At 50.7% G+C, this 20,010-nt stretch overlaps 1 protein-coding gene across 1 annotated transcript in view; it reads left to right on the top strand.

Moving 5' to 3' along the window:
• Positions 1 to 19,448, top strand: part of GALNT2 (polypeptide N-acetylgalactosaminyltransferase 2) — a 191,255-nt gene extending 171,807 nt beyond the window's left edge. Inside the window, exons 12-16 of the mRNA XM_086381343.1 lie at positions 6,506 to 6,598; positions 6,915 to 6,998; positions 8,851 to 8,977; positions 12,640 to 12,759; positions 16,942 to 19,448. Coding sequence (XP_086237469.1) covers positions 6,506 to 6,598; positions 6,915 to 6,998; positions 8,851 to 8,977; positions 12,640 to 12,759; positions 16,942 to 17,097 — 580 coding nt within the window. The 3' untranslated portion in view covers positions 17,098 to 19,448. The remainder of the gene's footprint in view (positions 1 to 6,505; positions 6,599 to 6,914; positions 6,999 to 8,850; positions 8,978 to 12,639; positions 12,760 to 16,941) is intronic.
• The last annotated feature ends 562 nt before the right edge of the window (positions 19,449 to 20,010 follow it).

Raw genomic sequence — 20,010 nt, 5'->3', positions numbered from 1 at the left:
CTCTGGTTCCAGATGTTCAAACCAGCTTGAACATCTGGAAGTTCGTGGTTCACCTATTGCTGAAGCCTGGCTTGGAGAATTTTGAGCATTACTTTACTAGCGTGTGAGATGAGTGCAATTGTGCGCTAGTCTGAGCATTCTTTGGCATTGCCTTTCTTTGGGACTGGAATGAAAACGGACCTTTTCCAGTCCTGTGGCCCCTGCTGAGTTTTCCAAATTTGCTGACATATTGAGTGCAGCACTTTCACAGCATCATCTTTTAGGAATTGAAATAGGTCAACTGGGATTTCACCTCCACTAACTTTGTTCATAGTGATGCTTCCTAAGGCACCTTGACTTCACATTCCAGGATCTCTGGCTCTAGGTGAGTGATCACACCGTCATGATTCACTGGGTCATGAAGATCTTTTTTGTACAGTTCTTCTGTGTATTCTTGCCAAACAGGAGATGGCAAGAGTGAACGTCAACATCCTAGGAATGGACTGGAATGGGTGAATTTAACTCAGATGACCATTATATCTACTACTGTGGGCAGGAATCCCTTAGAAGAAATCGAGTAGCCATCATAGTCAACAAAAGAGTCTGAAATGCAGTACTTGGATGCAATATCAAAAACGACAGAATGATCTCTGTTCGTTTCCAGGGCAAACCATTCAATATCATGATAATTCAAGTCTGTGCCCTGACCAGTAACGCTGAAGGAGCTGAACTTGAACAGTTCTGTGAGGACCTATAAGACCTTCTAGAACTAACACCCCAAAAAGGTGTCCTTTCCATTATAGGGGACTGGAATGCAAAAGTAGGAAGTCAGGAAACACCTGGAATAACAGGCAAATTTGGCCGTGGAGTACGGAATGAAGCAGGGCAAAGGCTAATAGAGTTTTCCCAAGAGAACGCACTGGTCATAACACCCTCTTCCAACAACACAAGACTCTACACATGAACATTAACAGACGATCAACACTGAAATCAGATTGATTATATTCTTTGCAGCCAAAGATGGAGAAGCTCTATACAGTCAGCAAAAACAAGACCAGCAGCTAACTGTGGCTCAGATCATGAACTCCTTATTACCAAATTCAGACTTAAATTGAAGAAAGTAGGGAAAACCACTAGACCATTCAGGTATGACCTAAATCAAATCCCTTATGATTATACACTGGAAGTGACAAATAGATTTAAGGGACTGGATCTGATAGATAGAGTGCCTGATGAACTATGGACAGAGGTTCATGACATTGTACAGGAGACAGGGATCAAGACCATCCCCAAGAAAAAGAAATGCAAAAAAGCAAAATGGCTGCCTGAGGAGGTCTTACAAATAGCTGTGGAAAGAAAAGAAGTGAAAAGCAAAGGAGAAAAGGAAAGATATACCCATCTGAATGCAGAGTTCCAAAGAATAGCAAGGAGAGAGAAGAAAGCCTTCCTCCATAATCAATGCAAAGAAATAGAGGAAAACAACAGAATGTGAAAGGCTAGAGATCTCTTCAAGAAAATTAGAGATACCAAGGGAACATTTCATGCAAAGATGGGATCAATGAAGGACAGAAATGGTGTGGACCTGACAGAAGCAGAAGATATGAAGAAGAGGTGCCAAGAAGGATATAGGCCCCAAACAAATTATTTTAGTAATTGTAACTCAGATGATTTGAAAGGCTCCCCACTTATAGCTCAGTTGGTAAACAGTCCACCTGCAGTGCAGGAGACCCCAGTTGGATTCCTTGGTCTGTAAGATCCCCTGGAGAAGGGATAGGCTACCCACTCCAGTATTCATAGCCTTCCCTTGTGGCTCAGCTGGTAAAGAATCTGTCTGTAATGCAGGAGACCTCAGTTCGATCCCTGGGTTGGGAAGATCCCCGCACAAGGGAAAGGCTATCCACTCCCAGTATTCTTGCCTGGAGAATTCCATGGACTGTATAGTCCATGGGGTCCCTAAGAGTCAGACAGGACTGAGCAACTTTCACTTTCTTTCACTTTCCATGTTAAAGACCTTTCTAATACGGGAACAATACCTATTCTTGTAGAACGTGAATATTGTCTCCCTGATGTATTTATCATTGGTGGTTAGAACTTGGGCTTATATAGTATCTTCAAAGTAAATTTTTGGAGAAGTTACAAGACAAAGGAAAAGGACTTCGAGCTTCTAAGGGAGCAGTTGGAGGGAAGGTGGCATGTTTGGGGGCAGCCAAGAGGAGCTACTCCACGTTCAAGGTCAGGAGGGGTGGTGGTGAGGAGATAGCCCTCATCCAAGGTAAGGAGCAGCAGCTGTGCTTTGCTGGAACAGCCGTGAAGAGATACCCCATGTCCAAGGTAAGAGAAACCCAAGTAAGTCAGTAGGTATTGTGAGAGGGCATCAGAGGGCAGACACACTGAAACCATAATCACAGAAAACTAGTCAATCTAATCACACTAAGACCACAGCCTTGTCTAACTCAATGAAACTAAGCCATGCCCGTGGGGCAACCCAAGATGGGCGGGTCATGGTGGAGAGGTCTGACAGAATGTGGTCCACTGGAGAAGGAATGGCAAACCACTTCAGTATTCTTGCCTTGAGAACCCCATGAACAGTATGAAAAGGCAAAATGATAGGATACTGAAAGGGAAACTCCCCAGGTCAGTAGGTGCCCAATATGCTACTGGAGATCAGTGGAGAAATAACTTCAGAAAGAATGAAGGGATGGAGCCAAAGCAAAAAGAATACCCAGCTGTGGATGTGACTTGTGATAGAAGCAAGGTCCGATGCTGTAAAGAGCAATATTGCATAGGAACCTGGAATGTCCAGTCCATGAATCAAGGCAAATTGGAAGTGGTCAAACAGGAGATGGCAAGAGTGAATGTTGACATTCTAGGAATCAGCGAACTAAAATGGACTGGAATGAGTGAATTTAACTCCGATGACCATTATATCTACTACTGCGGGCAGGAATCCCTCAGAAGAAATGGAGTAGCCATCATGGTCAACAAAAGAGTCCAAAATGCAGTACTTGGATGCAATCTCAAAAACGATAGAATGATCTCTTGTTTGTTTCCAAGGCAAACCATTCAATATCACAAGTAATCCAAGTCTATGCCCCACCCAGTAATGCTGAAGATGCTGAAGTTGAATGGTTCTATGAAGACCTACAAGACCTTTTAGAACTAACACCCAAAAAAGATGTCCTTCCCATTATAGGGGACTGGAATGCAAAAGTAGGAAGTCAAGAAACACCTGGAGTAACAGGCAAATTTGGCCTTGGAATATGGAATGAAGCAGGGCAAAGGCTAATAGACTTTTGCCAAGAGAACACACTGGTCATAGCAAACAGCCTCTTCCAACAACACAAGAGAAGACTCTACACATGGACATCACCAGATGATCAACCCCGAAGTCAGATTGATTATATTCTTTGCAGCCAAAGATGGAGAAGCTCTATATAGTCAGCAAAAACAAGACCGGGAGCTGACTGCGGCTCAGATCATGAACTCCTTATTGCGAAATTCAGACTTAAATTGAAGAAAGTAGGGAAGACCACTAGACCATTCAGGTATGACCTAAATCAAATCCCTTATGATTATACACTGGAAGTGAGAAATAGATTTAAGGGCCTAGATCTGATAGATAGAGTGCCTGATGAACTATGGAATGAGGTTTGTGATATTGTACAGGAGACAGGGATCAAGACCATCACCATGGAAAAGAAATACAAAAAAGCAAAATGGCTGTCTGGGGAGGCCTTACAAATAGCTGTGAAAAGAAGAGAAGCAAAAAGCAAAGGAGAAAAGGGAAGATATAAGCATCTGAATGCAGAGTTCCAAAGAATAGCAAGGAGAGAGAAGAAAGCCTTCCTCCATAATCAATGCAAAGAAATAGAGGAAAACAACAGAATGTGAAAGGCTAGAGATCTCTTCAAGAAAATTAGAGATACCAAGGGAACATTTCATGCAAAGATGGGCTCGATAAAGGACAGAAATGGTATGGACCTAACAGAAGCAGAAGATATTAAGAAAAGGTGGCAAGAATACACAGAAGAACTGTACAAAAAAGATCTTCATGACCCAGTGAATCATAATGGTGTGATCACTCACCTAGAGCCAGACATCCTGGAATGTGAAGTCCAGTGGGCCTTAGAAAGCATCACTATGAACAAAGCTAGTGGAGGTAATGGAAATCCAGTTGAGCTATTTCAAATCCTGAAAGATGATGCTGTGAAAGTGCTGCACTCAATATGCCAGCAAATTTGGAAAACTCAGCAGGGGCCACAGGACTGGAAAAGGTCAGTTTTCATTCCAATCCCAAAGAAAGACAATCTCAAAGAATGCTCAAACTACTGCACAATTGCACTCATCTCACACGCTAGTAAATTAATGCTCAAAATTCTCCAAGCCAGGCTTCAGCAATACGTGAACTGTGAACTTCCAGATGTTCAAGCTGATTTTAGAAAAGACAGAGGAACCAGAGATCATATTGCCAACATCCGCTGGATCATGGAAAAAGGAAGAGTTCCAGAAAAACATCTATTTCTGCTTTATTGACTATGCCAAAGCCTTTGACTGTGTGGATCACAATAAACTGTGGAAAATTCTTCAAGAGATGGGAATACCAGACCATGTGACCTGCCTCTTGAGAAACCTGTATGCAGGTCAGGAAGCAACAGTTAGAACTGGACACGGAACAGACTGTTTCCAAATAGGAAAAGAAGTACATCAAGGCTGCATATTGTCAGCCTGCTTATTTAACGTATATGCAGAGTACATCATGAGAAACGCTGGAAGAAGCACGAGCTGGAATCAAGATTGCCGAGAGAAACATCAATAACCTCAGATATGCAGATAATACCACCCTTATGGCAGAAAGTGAAGAGGAACTATAAAGCCTCTTGATGAATGTGAAAGAGGAGAGTGAAAAAGTTGGCTTAAAGCTCAACATTCAGAAAACTAATATCATGGCATCTGGTCCCATCACTTCATAGCAAATAGATGGGGAAACAGTGGAAACAGTGTCAGACTTTATTTTGGGGGGCTTCAAAATCACTGCAGATTGTGATTGCAGCCATGAAATTAAAAGACGCTTACTCCTTGGAAGAAAAGTTATGACCAACCTAGATAGCATATTCAAAAGCAGAGACGTTAACTTTGCCAACAAAGGTCCGTCTAGTCAAGGTTATATAGCTTTCCAGTGGTCATGTGAGAGTTGGACTGTGAAGAAAGCTGAGTGCTGAAGAATTGATGCTTTTGAACTGTGGTATTGAAGAAGACTCTTGAGTGTCCCTTGGACTACAAGGAGATAAAACCAGTCCATTCTAAAGGAGATCAGTCCTGGGTGTTCTTTGGAAGGAATGATGCTGAAGCTGAAACTCCAGTACTTTGGCCACCTCATGCAAAGAGTTGACTCATTGGAAAAGACTCTGATGCTGGGAGGGATTGTGGGCAGGAGGAAAATGGGATGACAGAGGAATAGATGGCTGGATGGCATCACTGACTAGATGGATGTGAATTTGAGTGAACTCGGGAAGTTGGTAATGGACAAGGAGGCCGGGCATGCTGCGATTCATGGGGTCGCAAAGAGTCGGACATGAGTGAGCAACTGAACTGACTGACTGAATGTATTTATCTTCGAATCATGGAATGCCTTTATATGGGTTCTTAAAGAGAACTGGCTCTCAGCCCAAGATGTGAGTCTCCTTTGTCCAGGGATACTGGAGGAGAGACGTTCACTGCCTTAGCGCTGCTCCACACATGCTCTAAGGAGAATGCTGGCAGGAGAAGATGCTGGTGCCGTGCGTGTGGCAGCCTTTAGTACATTTCATACATTCCAAGGTAGCTTGTCGCACTGGCCTTACTGATCGTAGGTCATTTCTCCCCATGATTGTGAGATGTAAATGTGGGGTCTTCTGGCCTTCTAGAGAAGCCTGTTCTGCCTGGACCCGTCCAGCACAGGGTGGTAGGAACCCCAAATGTGGGGCGTGTACTACTATCCCTCACTATTCCTGGTCCAAAGAGGATGCTCTCAGCTCAGCTCTGCCCAAATTAATAGTAACTGTGATTTGCTGTCAACTTTCCCAGAGCTGTTTAGTCATAGCTCTGCATCACAGGCATGATGAGAAAGGCCAGAGAGAAGAGGTCAAGGATTCTTGGTTTTGCTCCCTGACACCAGCCTTCTGGGCTACACAGTAAGAGTTACTGAGAGTGATTCTCTTTGGTCCTCGGTGGTACAGCCACAGTCCCTGTTTTAAAATACCTCCCTGTGCTGTGATTCTAACTTTGACTTTTGCTCTTTGACAATCTGTGTTCAAAGAAAGATGAGGAGGTTGTTTTTGTTGTTCAGTGATAGCTGCTGAATGCCAGCCACCTGCAGACACCTAGGGGTGGGGGACAGACTGCTCTCTGCTCCATGTGGGCACCTATCAGGCCGCCAGGCCCCAGAAGCCTGACCCTGAAGCCTCCACAGCACTTGCTCAGTGCAGACAGAGCACCAGCAATGGAAAGAAGGCAGCTCACAGCTCAAGGAGACTTGTTTTGCTTCTAGTAACACCCGCCGGGCAGCAGAGGTCTGGATGGACGAGTACAAGAACTTCTACTATGCAGCAGTGCCTTCTGCCAGAAATGTCCCTTATGGAAAGTAAGTGTGACCCACGGCCTCTTGCTGTTTTGCTTCTTGGGATCCTGTGTGTGTGTGTGCGCGCGCGTGTGTGCGTGCGCAACAAGGGCAGGGGCAGCCCACACCATAAGCAGATCAGGTGTCAAAGAGGGGACTCTGCTCAAGGGTAACGAGGGCCCTCTCGGGAGGCGCGAGGGGACAGGAATCCAAACAGCAGTATGGACGATCCAGTCCCCGCTGCCTGCCCCAACTCTTTTCTCATTGGCAGATTTCCAAGTTTGAGGTAGAGCCCATCTGTTTTTAAATTTATCTTAAAGAATCTTGTCTCCTTCTCCAGTATTCAGAGCCGACTGGAGCTCAGGAAGAAACTTAACTGCAAGCCTTTCAAATGGTACCTGGAAAATGTCTACCCAGAGCTAAGGTGAGGTCCCTGCGCCGGGTTCTGCTTCAGAAGGACTCAGAGGCAGCCAGCGCCCACCGGGTGCAGGCCTGGAGGTGGAAGGAAGGTCGTGTTAGGGCGAGAGGCCGGGAGCTGTGCACCGCTGCTGTCCTCAGGCTCCAAAAGGGGGCGCTCTTGCCCCCAGCCTGCAGGCTCCCCCTGCCTGGGACTCCCCCTTGAGGCTCCTTTGCCCCTGAGACCCAAGGCTTGGCCAACAGGGGAGAGCACCCAGCAGAGGCTCAAATAACCACACTGGCCTGTTGTTTTAATGCCTGCCCACTCGCATCCTGAGGCACAGCAGGAGACCTGTGGGTCTGTGGGCTTCAGGCTGCTTTTAGACTTTATCTTCTTAGAGGAGTCAGCAGACAGGTCTTGCCTCAGTGGAGCACGTTCCTTTTTCTGACTTTTCCCAGTGCATTTCACAGCAGGTAATGTGTCTCTGCCGGAGAAGGCAATGGCACCCCACTCCAGTACTCTTGCCTGGAAAATCCCATGGATGGAGGAGCCTGGTAGGCTGCAGTCCATGGGTTCACTAAGAGTTGGACACGACTGAGCGACTTCACTTTCACTTTTCACTTTCACACTTTTGAGAAGGAAATGGCAACCCACTCCAGTGTTCTTGCCTGGAGAATCCTAGGGACGGGGGAGCCTGGTGGACCGCCGTCTATGGGGTCACACAGAGTCGGACACGACTGAAGTGACTTAGCATAGCATAGCATAGCAATGTGTCTCTGCACAGAGGCTGTGACTGAGGAGCCACCACCATCCCCTTCTGTGCTGAGGGGCTCTCAGAGTCCTGGCCACAGAGCTTCATCTGAAGCCACACGGCCTCTCTGCTGCTGTTCACTTACCTCACTCTTGAGGTCCCTCTGCCGTGTCTCCCACACCCCATGGAAAGGGGAAGAACAGAAGTCCTCTCCCTGCCTGCTCTGGGAAGGCCGTCGGCAGTGTAATGTCCCGGTCATTGCCTCTCCCTCAGCAGACCAGGGGCTCCCAGCAGTGGACCACAGCCTCTCCTGGTGCTTTTGTGTCACTGTGGCCTGTGCCTGGTGACCAGATGCAGTGACATTACAGTAGTTTTGACCTGAGATCCCCGGTGATTTGGGGCAACAATGGGCCCTGCACCACCTGGGATCATATGTGTGAAGCATTCACACCATAGCCATGGATAGATCAGCTGCCCCGACTGTGCACAGCAAGGGGGACCAGCCTGATATCTGTGCTACATCAGCGACACTCTCTGCCTTCCCTGCATGAGCCTGTGGGCCCAGCCATGCTGAGGGCTGCTCTGTGGCCCCTGAAGCAACCCCACTGAGGAGGAGGCTGCAAGGCTGGTGCGCAGCCAAGGCAGGCCTGGGGCCAGCTCTGACCCTGCAGCCGGCCACCCTGCCACTGTGCTCTCTTGCTGTGTTTGCACCAGGACACGTGGCTGACCCACCTGTGTTCTCCCCTCTCTTAGGTAAAAAGGTTAGTCCTCAGTCTACTGGAAAGTTCCAAGCAGCAGGATCTGACCACATTAATTGCTTTTCTAAGTGACTTTCAACAAGTAACACTAAAGAGAAAAGGAGCATTTTCTTTCCAGAAAAATTTCTCTGGTACAAAACAAAAAGACTACTTCAACCTAAAATTCTCCCTGGAGGGTCAGGGATGGAGAATCTCGAAGCCATGCCGTCTCAGGGTGCAGCTGGGCCTGTGTTGGGGCGCCTGACCTGAGGGTGCCCTCGCTGTCGCACTGCCTGGCTCCCTTCTGAGGGCTCTGAGCACAGGTTGGGGGCGGCGCAGACAGGGAGCCAGCAGCCCCGAGCACAGTGAGTGACTGTCTCCTTGGTTCCAGGGTTCCTGACCATCAGGATATAGCTTTTGGGGCCTTGCAGCAGGGGACCAACTGCCTGGACACGTTGGGCCACTTCGCCGATGGTGTTGTCGGCGTTTACGAGTGTCACAATGCTGGGGGCAACCAGGTACGTGCGTGGGGGCGCCGGGGAAGTGAGGGGCCTGAGGCCGCACCTCCTTTCACCGCCCTCCTCCTGAGATGGCCACCACTCACAGCTGGCCTCGGGGTCAGAGGGGACGTTCTCCTGGAGCTGTGGTCAGCCTTGGGCAGGCTCTGGTGCACAGGGCGGGCGACCTGGGTCTCCCCTCCCCCCGTCCTCCTCTCTGCACTGATGCCCCGGGCCGTGTGCTCATCCCCGGGCACCTGTCTGCATCTACGCCTGCCCAGGTCTCTGCGTGCAGGTGCTTACCCATGGCTGCTAGGGCTGCCCGTTAGATGATAAGCTTAGATGTGAACACTCACAGCTCTGACCTCGTGGGAAACGAGGGAGGTGAGTGAGGACTTGACAGGCCCAGCTGTGGCCTGTCTCCCAGAGGACAGTGTTCTGGAAAGTGGTTTTCCTGTGAGTTGATAACAGGTATGTGGTAAAATGAGGGCTTTGGACACAAAAATGGCTGGGCAGTGCTGGGTGCTGTCGTCTACTCTTAGGGGGCCTGCCATTGGAAAAAAAAGTCACTTGAGCTCAGTGTATCCCAGAGTCTTCTTTAAATGGAACCATTTTCAAAAGAGGGTGCCTGCCTTTGTGTGAAGTTGGCTGTGCCCCAGCCTCTTGAAAATGTCTAGACAGATGGCAGCCTCTGGTTCCTGGCCTCCTGTCTGCTCCGGGTGGTGTCATCTCTGTGGTTGTCCAGACCTGTGACAGGCGGGACGTGGGGAGCAGACAGCCTCCAGCCGGCTCCAGCTCATATCCCAAGGCGGGCTACCTCCCTAGCTCTCAGTAGAAGAGCCCAGAAACTTTGGGGAAGCATGGATTCTGGGTCCCACGCACAGAAAGCCTGATTTCATGAATCTGGGATTAGAGCATCAGGGTATTTGGAAGTCCTCCAGGCTGGGTGACCCTCCGTGAGTGCTGGGCAGGGAGGGTTTCCCAGCAGGAAGGATGCAAAAGGGCAGGTAAGAGCAAAGCGGCACGACACTTCCACCCCCAGTCAGGGAGCACCGTCCTCCGTGGGCCAACCTGGACCCAGTGAGCCCCTTTCCAGATCAGACCACCCTGTAGTCCTCTGTGTGCTGAAGAGAAGATTCTAGATCTGCACCACACAGCACAGCAGCCACTGGCCACATGTGGATGCCCAGCACTGGAAATGTGGTGAGGGTAACAGGGTGTAAAGTTCTCACTTTATTTCACTGTAACTCACCTAGCCATGCGTGAATTAAATAGCACGTCCTTATGGAAAATTGGACCCGGCTCTGAAAGGGTAAGATGTGTCATCTGGTTTCTGACTGGGCTTCAGCAGACACACAGGAAATGGGAAAATTTAAGAGTGGCAGCTTGAAAAAGTACTTCTTAAATATTCATGAACTTTATTTGCAAATTCAGATCACTAACATGCAACAGAAAAAGGAAATGGCAGCTATCTCTGCTGTTTGCGTAGCTGAATTAGTTTTTCTGGGATTCAGTGTAAAGTCTGTTTTAAAATGATGAAGTATACAGTGGCAGGAAGACTGTAGAAACATTCAGATGTGAGCTTTCCATGGAGATCAGCAAAGCCCCCAGCAGCTTCCAAGAACAATTGAAAACCCTTCCGCATACAGAGGGCTCCCGCATCAGTCCTCTCACTAAACGGAGAGGCAGAGCTCCGTGTCCCTGTTGCACACGGACACACCTAGAAGAACGGACGGTGCAGGCTCTGCCCCTCCTGGCGCCTCCGTGGCGCTGGGCGCTGCTTTGAGGCGCCCTACTCCTCCCGCCTTCCTGGGAAGGACAGCCTCCTGTAAGACTGGAGCCACCCTCACAGCCCAGCATGCAGCCCTTCTGAGAATGTGCTGCATGCTTGGAACCAAGGGCCCCGGGGCTGGGTGGGCACGGGGCTCTGGGCTTCCATGGAAGACAGGCCACGCAGGTTCTTCTCCTCTGGGACTTTTCAGAGCCTCTCATAGGCTACTGGTAAATTTGCAAGAGTGACAAATGGTCCAAATTCAGTGTTTCCTAAATTTACTTGACCTGGAAGCAACTTTTCGTAGAATTCCTACTGGAGTTCGCTTTGAGAAACACTAATCAGGGGTGAGAAAGTTGAAGCTGAGGGATTCGAGGGGGCTGCCTAGTCTGAACCCCTGTCAGGGGACAAGGAAGCTCCCCCATGGCCCAGGGGCTCTCCCTCCCTTTCCTGGATGTGCCCCAAGCCTCTGCCCCACACCCACCCCCTGAGCTGGACTCATATCTCACTGCTGAGTGGGTTGGGGGTGCATGTGTGGCCCCCAGATGTTAACACTGTCCTGATAACAGACCATCTGCTCCGAGGTGATTTAGATGAGGAACAATGAGGCTTCTTTAAAAGATTCTGCATCCTCCCCTTAGCTCTATCCCCTGAGAGCAGAGAAGAGGAAAACAATCTCTGCATAGTGCCTAATTGTGCCTCATGTTACACAACACAAGCACCAGGGTGATACCTACTCTCCCCGCGAGGGACAGAGCCTCTGGGGAGCAAGACCTGGCCTGTGCGTTCCCTGCCATGCGTCCAGACCTCAGAGAATGCCCTAAATGTGCGGCACTCAGCGGACAGTCACTAGGTGGATGAGTAGACAGATGAATAGACAGATTGACTTACAGCAGCTTTCCTAGGGGTACAGAAGCAGCAGAAAGGGCCCCTCCTGAGGGATTCTGACTTAGAAGGGGCTCCAGATCCTGGGGGCTCATGTGGGTTTTATCCTTTTGCAAGCATCAAGTCCTAGAGTGAAGGTCAGAAGCCTGCCTTCCTGCCTCTACTGTGGCCCCGCCCAGAGCTTCCTACCTCCTCTCCTGCCTGGTCATATTCACCCATCGCGTCCCCTTCTCAGCTCCTACCCTTTCTCATGCTCTTGTTTAGTGTTCAGAATAAAGAGTTCTGCTCTCTGCTCTTAAAGGGGTGTGTGTGTGTGTGTGTGTGTGTATGTGTGTGTGTGTGTGCGTGCTCACATGTATGTCTATTCTTTAAGATCATAGGCCAGTTATTTCAGCACTTCCTGGCTCAGTTTTCTCATCTGTAAAATGGAGTTAATAATAGCCTCTCGTGGGACTATTGTATAAAGGGCTTAGAACAGTGCCAGGCACATTCTAGGCACCCAGGGCTGGCTGTGCCATGTGAGGGCAAAGACCTAGATCCATTCATAGGGAGCTCACAGAGCTTCATAAGCATCAGTAGCCTGGCTTAGTGGTTGGTGGTGAGGCTAAATGTGCTGTATGTGGTTTATAATTTCACACAGGACAGCCACAGTCACAAATGCTGTTTCCAAACTGTACCTGTGTCAGGTCAGAGTCATTCCAAGGAAACGTTGGCCCTCACTGTCCACCCGTGGGTGACAAGCTGGGGCTGCAGTGTTCACAGCTCAGTCGGTGATGGAAGATGGGGTGTGGAGCGCTAGCCTGTGTTTGGGCTGAAGTGCCTACTGGCGTCGGCCTCGTGCTCAGAGGCGAAGCTCCTGGCACTCCTGCTGGACACTGCTCTTGGGCACAAAGTCCCTTGCTGGCCCTGAGCTGGTTGGGGCTCCTGAAGCCTGTTCCCTGCATACCTCCCTTCTTGGGCCCTTCCTCGCTGCATCCTCACCCCGTAGCCCCATGAGCCGAGCCCTGACCTCGGGTTTGTATTGCAGGAATGGGCCCTTACCAAGGAAAAGTCGGTGAAGCATATGGACTTGTGCCTGACCGTGGTGGACCGGGCACCTGGCTCCCTCATAAAGCTGCAGGGCTGCAGGGAGAACGACAGCAGGCAGGTAGGTGCCAGTAGGGACGAGCCCGAGCCAGCACCCCCCGCCCCAGTGCTGGGGTCCCAGGGGCTGGGTGTTCACTGGGGGCACCTGTGACTTGTGCCATCTTGTGTCCCCACGTGGAGCCCCTGACACGCTGTGAACACCCAGCAAATCCTGCACTGGGATCACTGTGAGGAGCATGGGATGGGTGTCACACAGGCTAGTCCATCTGCTATGGGGCCGCTTCTGCCAGAGTTCACCATCCTAGGTATTTCTCCTGTCCCCTCTGGATTCGTCTCTTTATGTTGAGCGTCCCCTTTAATAGGCTGCAGAGGCAGGGCTGTGCTTTGCAGCTACGTGTTCAACTCCTGTGCGGTTCAACGAGGGCTGGGCACTGGGGTGGGAGTCCCAGCACCAGAGGTGGTTCCCCCTCCCCCTGGGGGCCAGATGAGCCAGGCTGGGCCCTCCCTGAGACAGGCCTCCTGCGCCAGGGAAGACTGTGTCTGGCGGTGCCTGGGAGCACCTGACGCATGGGGGTGCTGGTGGCCGGGGTGCGTGGATTGCAGCTCCCTGCCGCTGACCCTGCCTGGAGGCATGGACCCCAGGCCCCAGAGCCGGGAGTGACCTGGCAGAGTCCTGGGCGCTGGCTTCTCTGCAGCACCGGAGCGGCCCAGGGCACCTGCCAGGAACCAGGCTGGCCAAACCAATGGAGTTCAGTTTTGCTTTAAAGATGAGAGTTCGTGACTTTACTCGTGAGAAGTTAGTGAGACAGTGACTTACGAACCAGCCTAGAAAAGATAGTGAAGTTCATGATAACGTCACCTCAGAGGAGGTGTTTCACTTCCTTGCTGATGAACCCCCAACCCTGAAAGGAAAGACCTGCATTTCATAAAACAGTATCTATAAAGAGCCCTTTATTTCTGAGGCCAGAGGCCTAATGTGGCTTATTCTCCTCCCCACAACCCTGGACGTTGTGTTTCTGGCTGCACCAGTTATCACTGTGTTTGGAACTAGGGCTGATTGTCATCCTTGTGACAGGTGGCAGCTCTTCTAAGCCAGTATAACTATTCCCTCTTCAGTTTTTTTAGCTTTTGAACTCAAGTACTTTTGAAGACTCCCATTTTAAGAATTGTGAAAATTTTGATACCAAAAGTCTTCACTATGGTATGTTCTTAAATTACTGGTAATTTCTGAGTTTGGCGGGGTTTTTTTTTCCCATTCCTTTCTTTTTTCCTTTCTTCTTGTCATTTACTGTAAATGCTGTACATCCATATTATGTATCAGGACATTGGTTATTTTTATGCCTTCTTGGTTATAGCTGTTACCAGAGTGCCAAGACTGTCACCTACTGTTTGCTCACCTGCAAATCAACTACTTCTAATTTCCAGTTAAGGCAGTTGTTTTTAGTTTTGGCTATTTTCTTTCTACCCATTACAGTCTTTGGAATAAAAATTGAATTTAAACACACACAGCTCCTTTGGAGACATTATCATAAACCTTGCTGTCTTTTCTAGGCTGGTTTGTAGGTCAGTATTTCACTAACTACTCGTGAGTAAAGTCATAAACTCATTCTTAAAGCAAAGCTGAACTTCCTCTGGTTCAGTCGGCCTCGTTGCAGGTGGGGTGCACTGGCTTGGCTGCAGGCGGGATCTTACTTCCCCGACTGGGGATGGACTCGTGCCCCCCGCAGCGGAAGCACAGTGCTAACCACTGGACCACCGGGGAAGGCCCCCACCACTGGACATTTTGAAGAGAAATTCCACGTTTTTGTCTATTCATTAAATATTTTTCCTTTTTAAATTTGTAAATTGTAAACGATTAAGGTGCAAATAGATATGTTACACATACACACTCAAGTTACCTTTTTCAAACCGTTCAGAATGTACATATGTTTTTTAGCTGGTGTTCTCTGATCTGCGCCCTGGTGCTGCCTTGGGGGCAAAGCCTTTTTTGAGCCCAGGGGAAGTGGCTGGTGCTGCCCCTAAATGACTTTCCCATGTGCCCACAGGGAGCCTGGGCTTATTCTCTTCTGTCCCTCGTCACGAGACAGGCAGGTCTAGGGAAACTGAGGCCTGGGGCCTGCTGGAGCCAGGACCCCATGCGGGTTTCCTACCCACCACTCACTTTATAGAAGCGTTCCCGGGACACCGCAGCCCAGACCAGGCCCCTTGCTTGGATCCCAGGTGTCCGGAAACACTCTCAAAGTCTCTCCTCTGTCCCTCCCGCCTGGTTCTGGGTGCCCCCGCCCTGCTCTGCGGAACCCCTTCAGGTCCTTAAAGCCTGTCTTTTTGATGTCTGTGGCACCCAAGTGAGAAGGAGGGACTGTTAAACAAGGAGGTCCCTGTTCCTGCCCCGACCTCCTGGGACCTGCCGGTCGGCATTAGGAAAACACGAGTCAGGCCAGGCGTGCTGCCTGGGTGTCAGGGCAGGGGCGTCTGTGCATAGAGGAGGGATAAAGTGATGACCTTATCCGAACTCCAAGCCTTTGTTACATACAGATGCTCCATCTCTGGAGGAGTCTTCTACAGTGAGAGCTTGCCTGTTAGAGAAGGTGTGGCCCTTCAGTGGACCCTCAGCATCTGAGAAGTCTGCCCGCCCCACCACAGCCCTCTGGGTCCAGGGCTTGAGGCCGCCTTCTGCTGATGGAGCTGGGGTTTCAGCATTTTTTAAGCCCTCCATCTGGCTGATGCTGTGACACAGGCAGAGCTCACCAAGGGAATAGTCACGGTCCATCCATCCCTCATTCTTTGTCAAACGGGTCCTGGCCACTCAGAGTGACACACGGATGTTGGCAGTACAAACACACTTCACGTGACAGTAGGAAAATAGCAGGAGGAGTGACAGCGAAGGGGAGAGGAGTGAAGGGGGAGGTGACGGGCAGGTAGCAGTCGCTTCCCCCTGCTCATCAGATTGCACTGCATTTCATTGTTGGCAAAACTTCTGGCCAGCAGGCTGGATCAGCAGGCATCTCAGGTCCCCACAAGCGCATCCATGCAGGGCCCTGTGTAGCCAGTCCCAGTGGAGAGCTCCTCCTCACTGTGCTTTGCCTCCTTCCCACCATAGTTACTTGCCCTTTGAGAGGAGGCTCCTCAGAGAGTTTTGTCTCGAAGCTGCACCATCTTGCCAGTTGAAACATTTGGCTTCCAGGCACATCTGTGTGTTTGTGTTATGAAGGAGAAAGGAAAGCAAGAGTAAGAAAATTGAATTCCATGGTGTCCAAAGGATTTGCAAAACTACCTACAGAAAGGAGCCTCCGTGCACACCGTGTAAAGAATTAATTAGAATCACAGCCTGCATTAATGAAGGGAGAGCTTTTGAAAGAAAAAGCATGTTACTTTTTTTTTAAGAACAAACATTAGAGATTTTTACATGGGGATGAACAACAGGGTGAGAGGCCCTTGGGTTTCCTACAGCTGGGCTGTGAGCTGTTTTCTGGTTTACCTGGTGGGCTGGTCTGGGCTTAGTAGGGCACAGGTGGGTACACACAGGAGCATGGTGTTACACCCTGGACAGTACATGCAGAACTCGACAGGCTGTACCTGGGGACTCAGGGTGGCTGAGATGGGCTTCTCACACCCACCAAGGTGGAAAGGGTGAGACCACAGATGGTGGAGAAGTGGGCTCCCCAGCACAGCGTTCCGTCCATACCGGCATCCACTTCCCTTGCATTTGGCTGCTCCCCATCCCTCTGGTACAGCACAAGGCCCTGCGTGTAAGTGGGCACTCGGAGGTGACTGACCCTGGGCTGGGCAGAGCTGCCTTCAACAGCCGGGGCAGCCTGGGCCCTCCTGGAGCCAGCCCGGTTCCTGTGGCTCCTGTGGGGGAAATACCCTCAGATGAGGCCCTTCTTGTGAATGGGCAAAAAGTCCCTCCTGGAAATCCTCCTGTGTGTCAGGTCCTTGTTAAGACTGAGGAGGAACAAGGACCCCGAGCCCAGGGCTTGGATGAGGAGACGCCCAAAGAGGGGGAAGGATGGGGCAGGAAAGTGGTCTCCAGAGAAGAGGTTTTGAGCTGCAAACCCAGTAGAGAGCGCTGGTCTCTTCTTGGCCCTCAGAGACATCTGTTTTGTCCCAGTGCTGCTGTAACCTCCTGTCCCTTGTAGTCAGGGACCTTGTCTTGAGCGGAGCCAGAAGACCCGGAGAGCAGACCCGCTGCGTCCTCCCCTGTCGGCACCCCTGTTGTAAGGTGTCCTCCTGTCTTTTGCAGAAATGGGAGCAGATCGAGGGCAATTCCAAGCTGCGGCATGTGGGCAGCAACCTGTGCCTGGACAGCCGCGCAGCCAAGACGGGCGGCCTGAGCGTGGAGGTGTGCGGCCCGGCGCTGTCGCAGCAGTGGAAGTTCTCGCTCAACCTGCAGCCGTAGGGGAGCCTCCCGCGTCTGCCCGCGCCCGGCCACCCAGCGACGAGCACGTCATCAAGTCTGTTTCTTAAACTTTCCGAGAAACTATATACCTCAGTATTCCATCATGGTCTGCAGGTCGGGAGACCTCAGCGCGGTGAGGGCGGCACCAGAGCCGCGAGGAGATGGAGCTGCTGCGCCCTCCTCGGCCCTGCGCCTGGGCCGCCCAGCACCCCTGCGGAGCACCGCGCCCCGGAGGGCGGACCGGGAGAGAAAGGGCGCCCTGCGCACAGCGAGGGGGCCTCTCCAGCCTCCACGCGGATCCAGACATCCTGTGCAGGGTCCACCCCGGTCACGGCCACAGCGTTTCCCCGCCCTGCCTCCCAACTGTCTTACCAGCGCAGACCCCTTCCACGTGGTGTACCTGCTCTCTTTGGATATGGACTTTTCTACGGTGGGACACTAAACCCAGATATATATGAGGAGAGAATGTACGGTCAGTTCCTATGGTTTCTGTAAATCGTCCTCATCTTGTAAATTCTCCACAAAACTCATCATAGCCGTGAGGAGGAGGGGCCGGCGGGAGGAAGGGGCTCCCATGGCCCCCGGAGCCTTATAGGTGAGGGGGTGCCGCTGTACCCGCTGTGCGGTCCCCCCTCCACTCCCCCGGAGGCTAGCGCTGCTCGGAGGCCCCAACCCCAGCATCTCGGTTTGGCTTCAGCTGGGAGTCATGCTGTGTGTTGAAATCCACTTTTTGTGCCCTTGGTGTCTGTAAACCCTGGATGGGTTACTTCTTTAGACAGATATTGCTTTGGGTCTTTGTAAATTAAATTTCTTTTCTCTAAGGATAAAGTGAGTAAAAAATCTACCAGCTCCCAGTGATGGTGGGAAGCTGTCACAGGCAGCATGGGGCGCCGTGTGAGGGCCTGGGCGCGCTGGGCCCTGACCCTCCTGCCTCAGGGGCTTTGGGTCAAGAATTAGGGAAAGTGAACACCTGCTCACTGACACTGAGCATTCAAGGTACAAACAGGAGCTTTGCGGCTTAGGAAGGAGGCTTGTGTCAGCATAAAACACGAGCCAATTGTAAACTAAAATCAAGCAGGAAGAGGCCTGAGCACCTCCCTGACCCCTGGCCTGGCCCTGCAGAGCCCTCCTGGCCTCTGAGGGGCTCACATGCAGTGGTGGCCCAGCTTGCAGCACCCACAGGAGGGTGCCCCAGTCACTCCCAGGATTACTGCCCTCCTGTCTTCTGCGCCCCCTGGCCCAACGCTTTAGCGCACAGGTGCCCAGACCTGATGAGGTGTCACATGGGCACATGTCCTGGCCCTTCTGGAGGGACTGGGTGGTCACAGAGAAGTGGCCCCAAAGCGTTCTGCCAGGTAGACAGTCTGCCAAGAGCAGCTCTTTCCTGCCTGTTTCTTCCAGGAAAGGGGACGTTGGTCTTTCTTCCTCCACTGCAAAAGCCCCACGTGGGTTTGCTTCATGACAGTGTGCTCAGGCCTGGAGGCCTGGCTGGGTGACTTTGTCCTGTGCGTTTTTGCCCCCTGCCAACCAGCCAGGTGTATTTTCAGCAGACAGGGAGGCCATGGTTGGATTAACTCTGCACACCTCTCTATCTTCAGAGGCTGATCTTGACCACCAGTAAGCTCTTGGGTTGAGTCCTGGATACCTGTACAAGGCTGCTGAATGCAGGTGGGCCAGGAAGCAGTCACCCAGCCCCTGGGATCCATGGTCATGCTACTACTACTGTTAGGGAAAAAAAAAAAAAAAATCCCATGGGTGGAAATTAAATTTGGCTTTCAAGTGAAGCAAATTGTCATCAGATTCTTGACAAATCTTTCGCCCACACACCTCCGCCCCACCCAGAAGTCTTACCAACCTTGGTTAAATCAAGATGGGTCCCCCTGGACCCTGGGGGGCAACTCCCCATCCCTGAGCTGGTGGGGGTGGTAGCCTTGGGTGGTGTGGGCGTTGTGAGCAGAGGTGGGCTGGAGGGCTCTCTGGGTGAGCTATGTTTACATGACACAGTGTGCCAAAGTGACTTACTGCGGCTGCGTTGCTTTTTTGTCATTGGAACTGCCCCACCCTCTCACTCCTGTTTTTACAAGTCAAGTTTCTTTCCTAGGAGCCCTTTGAGCAAAGCGTGGCAAAATTAGTTGTCTTCTCTGTGCTGGTCTTTGTTATGTCTTCATAAAAGCTAAAATGATGGTATCTGTGAGTATGTTTTGCAGATTCAAAATATAGTTTGGTAATTTTTTTTCCAGTTGATTTTTAAAAAGAACTGCTGTACAGAGCTTGTACTTTGTCCATTTTATAGATGGAAACCATCCTTGAAAATTGTTTAACTTAAATAAAGAGAAGATACTTTATAGATACGCCCTGCTGGCGGCTGCAGTCACTCTCTTTATCGGATGGATGTGACTGATGTTTGGGGACTGTGATTATGGGGGGCTGCTCAATTACCGTTTCTTATCACACTTAAAATGCATTCACCTTTTCCTGCTGCACCTTTGACATTTATTCTGATTTGTAATAATAACCATTACCATTTGTGAGCCAGGCCCCATGCGGAGCACTTAAATACATCCTCATTGTCTCTTCAGTCACCTGGGGGACAGCATTATGGGCTGCATTTTACAGTTGGTTTGGGAAGCTGATTCTTGAAGCTGTTAGCCTGCTCAAGGTCACAGGCTAATGGGCTCAAGGTCACACCACTAAGTACTCAACGGTCAGCCTCGGGCACTGAGACCCGGAGCCTGCCCTCTAGGGCAGGGGAGGGGTAAGGGGCTGATGTCATCACAGCTTTTAGAGATTTTAAATCCTTCTACTATTCACCAGTTATCTGGGCTCTCCACTTCCATCCCAGGCTGGCTGAGTTCTTCCCCCTCATCCTCAGCCTTTGAACAGCCCCACAGATGTGTCAGGGAAACACAACAC

This window comes from Bos grunniens, chromosome 28 (assembly GCF_055505025.1).
Source record: "Bos grunniens cultivar Pamir isolate PY7600 chromosome 28, Bosgru_T2T1.0, whole genome shotgun sequence".
NCBI classification, from domain to species: Eukaryota; Metazoa; Chordata; class Mammalia; order Artiodactyla; family Bovidae; genus Bos; species Bos grunniens.
Note: the sequence above shows the minus strand (reverse complement) of the source record. Positions and strands in the feature narration are given on the sequence as shown.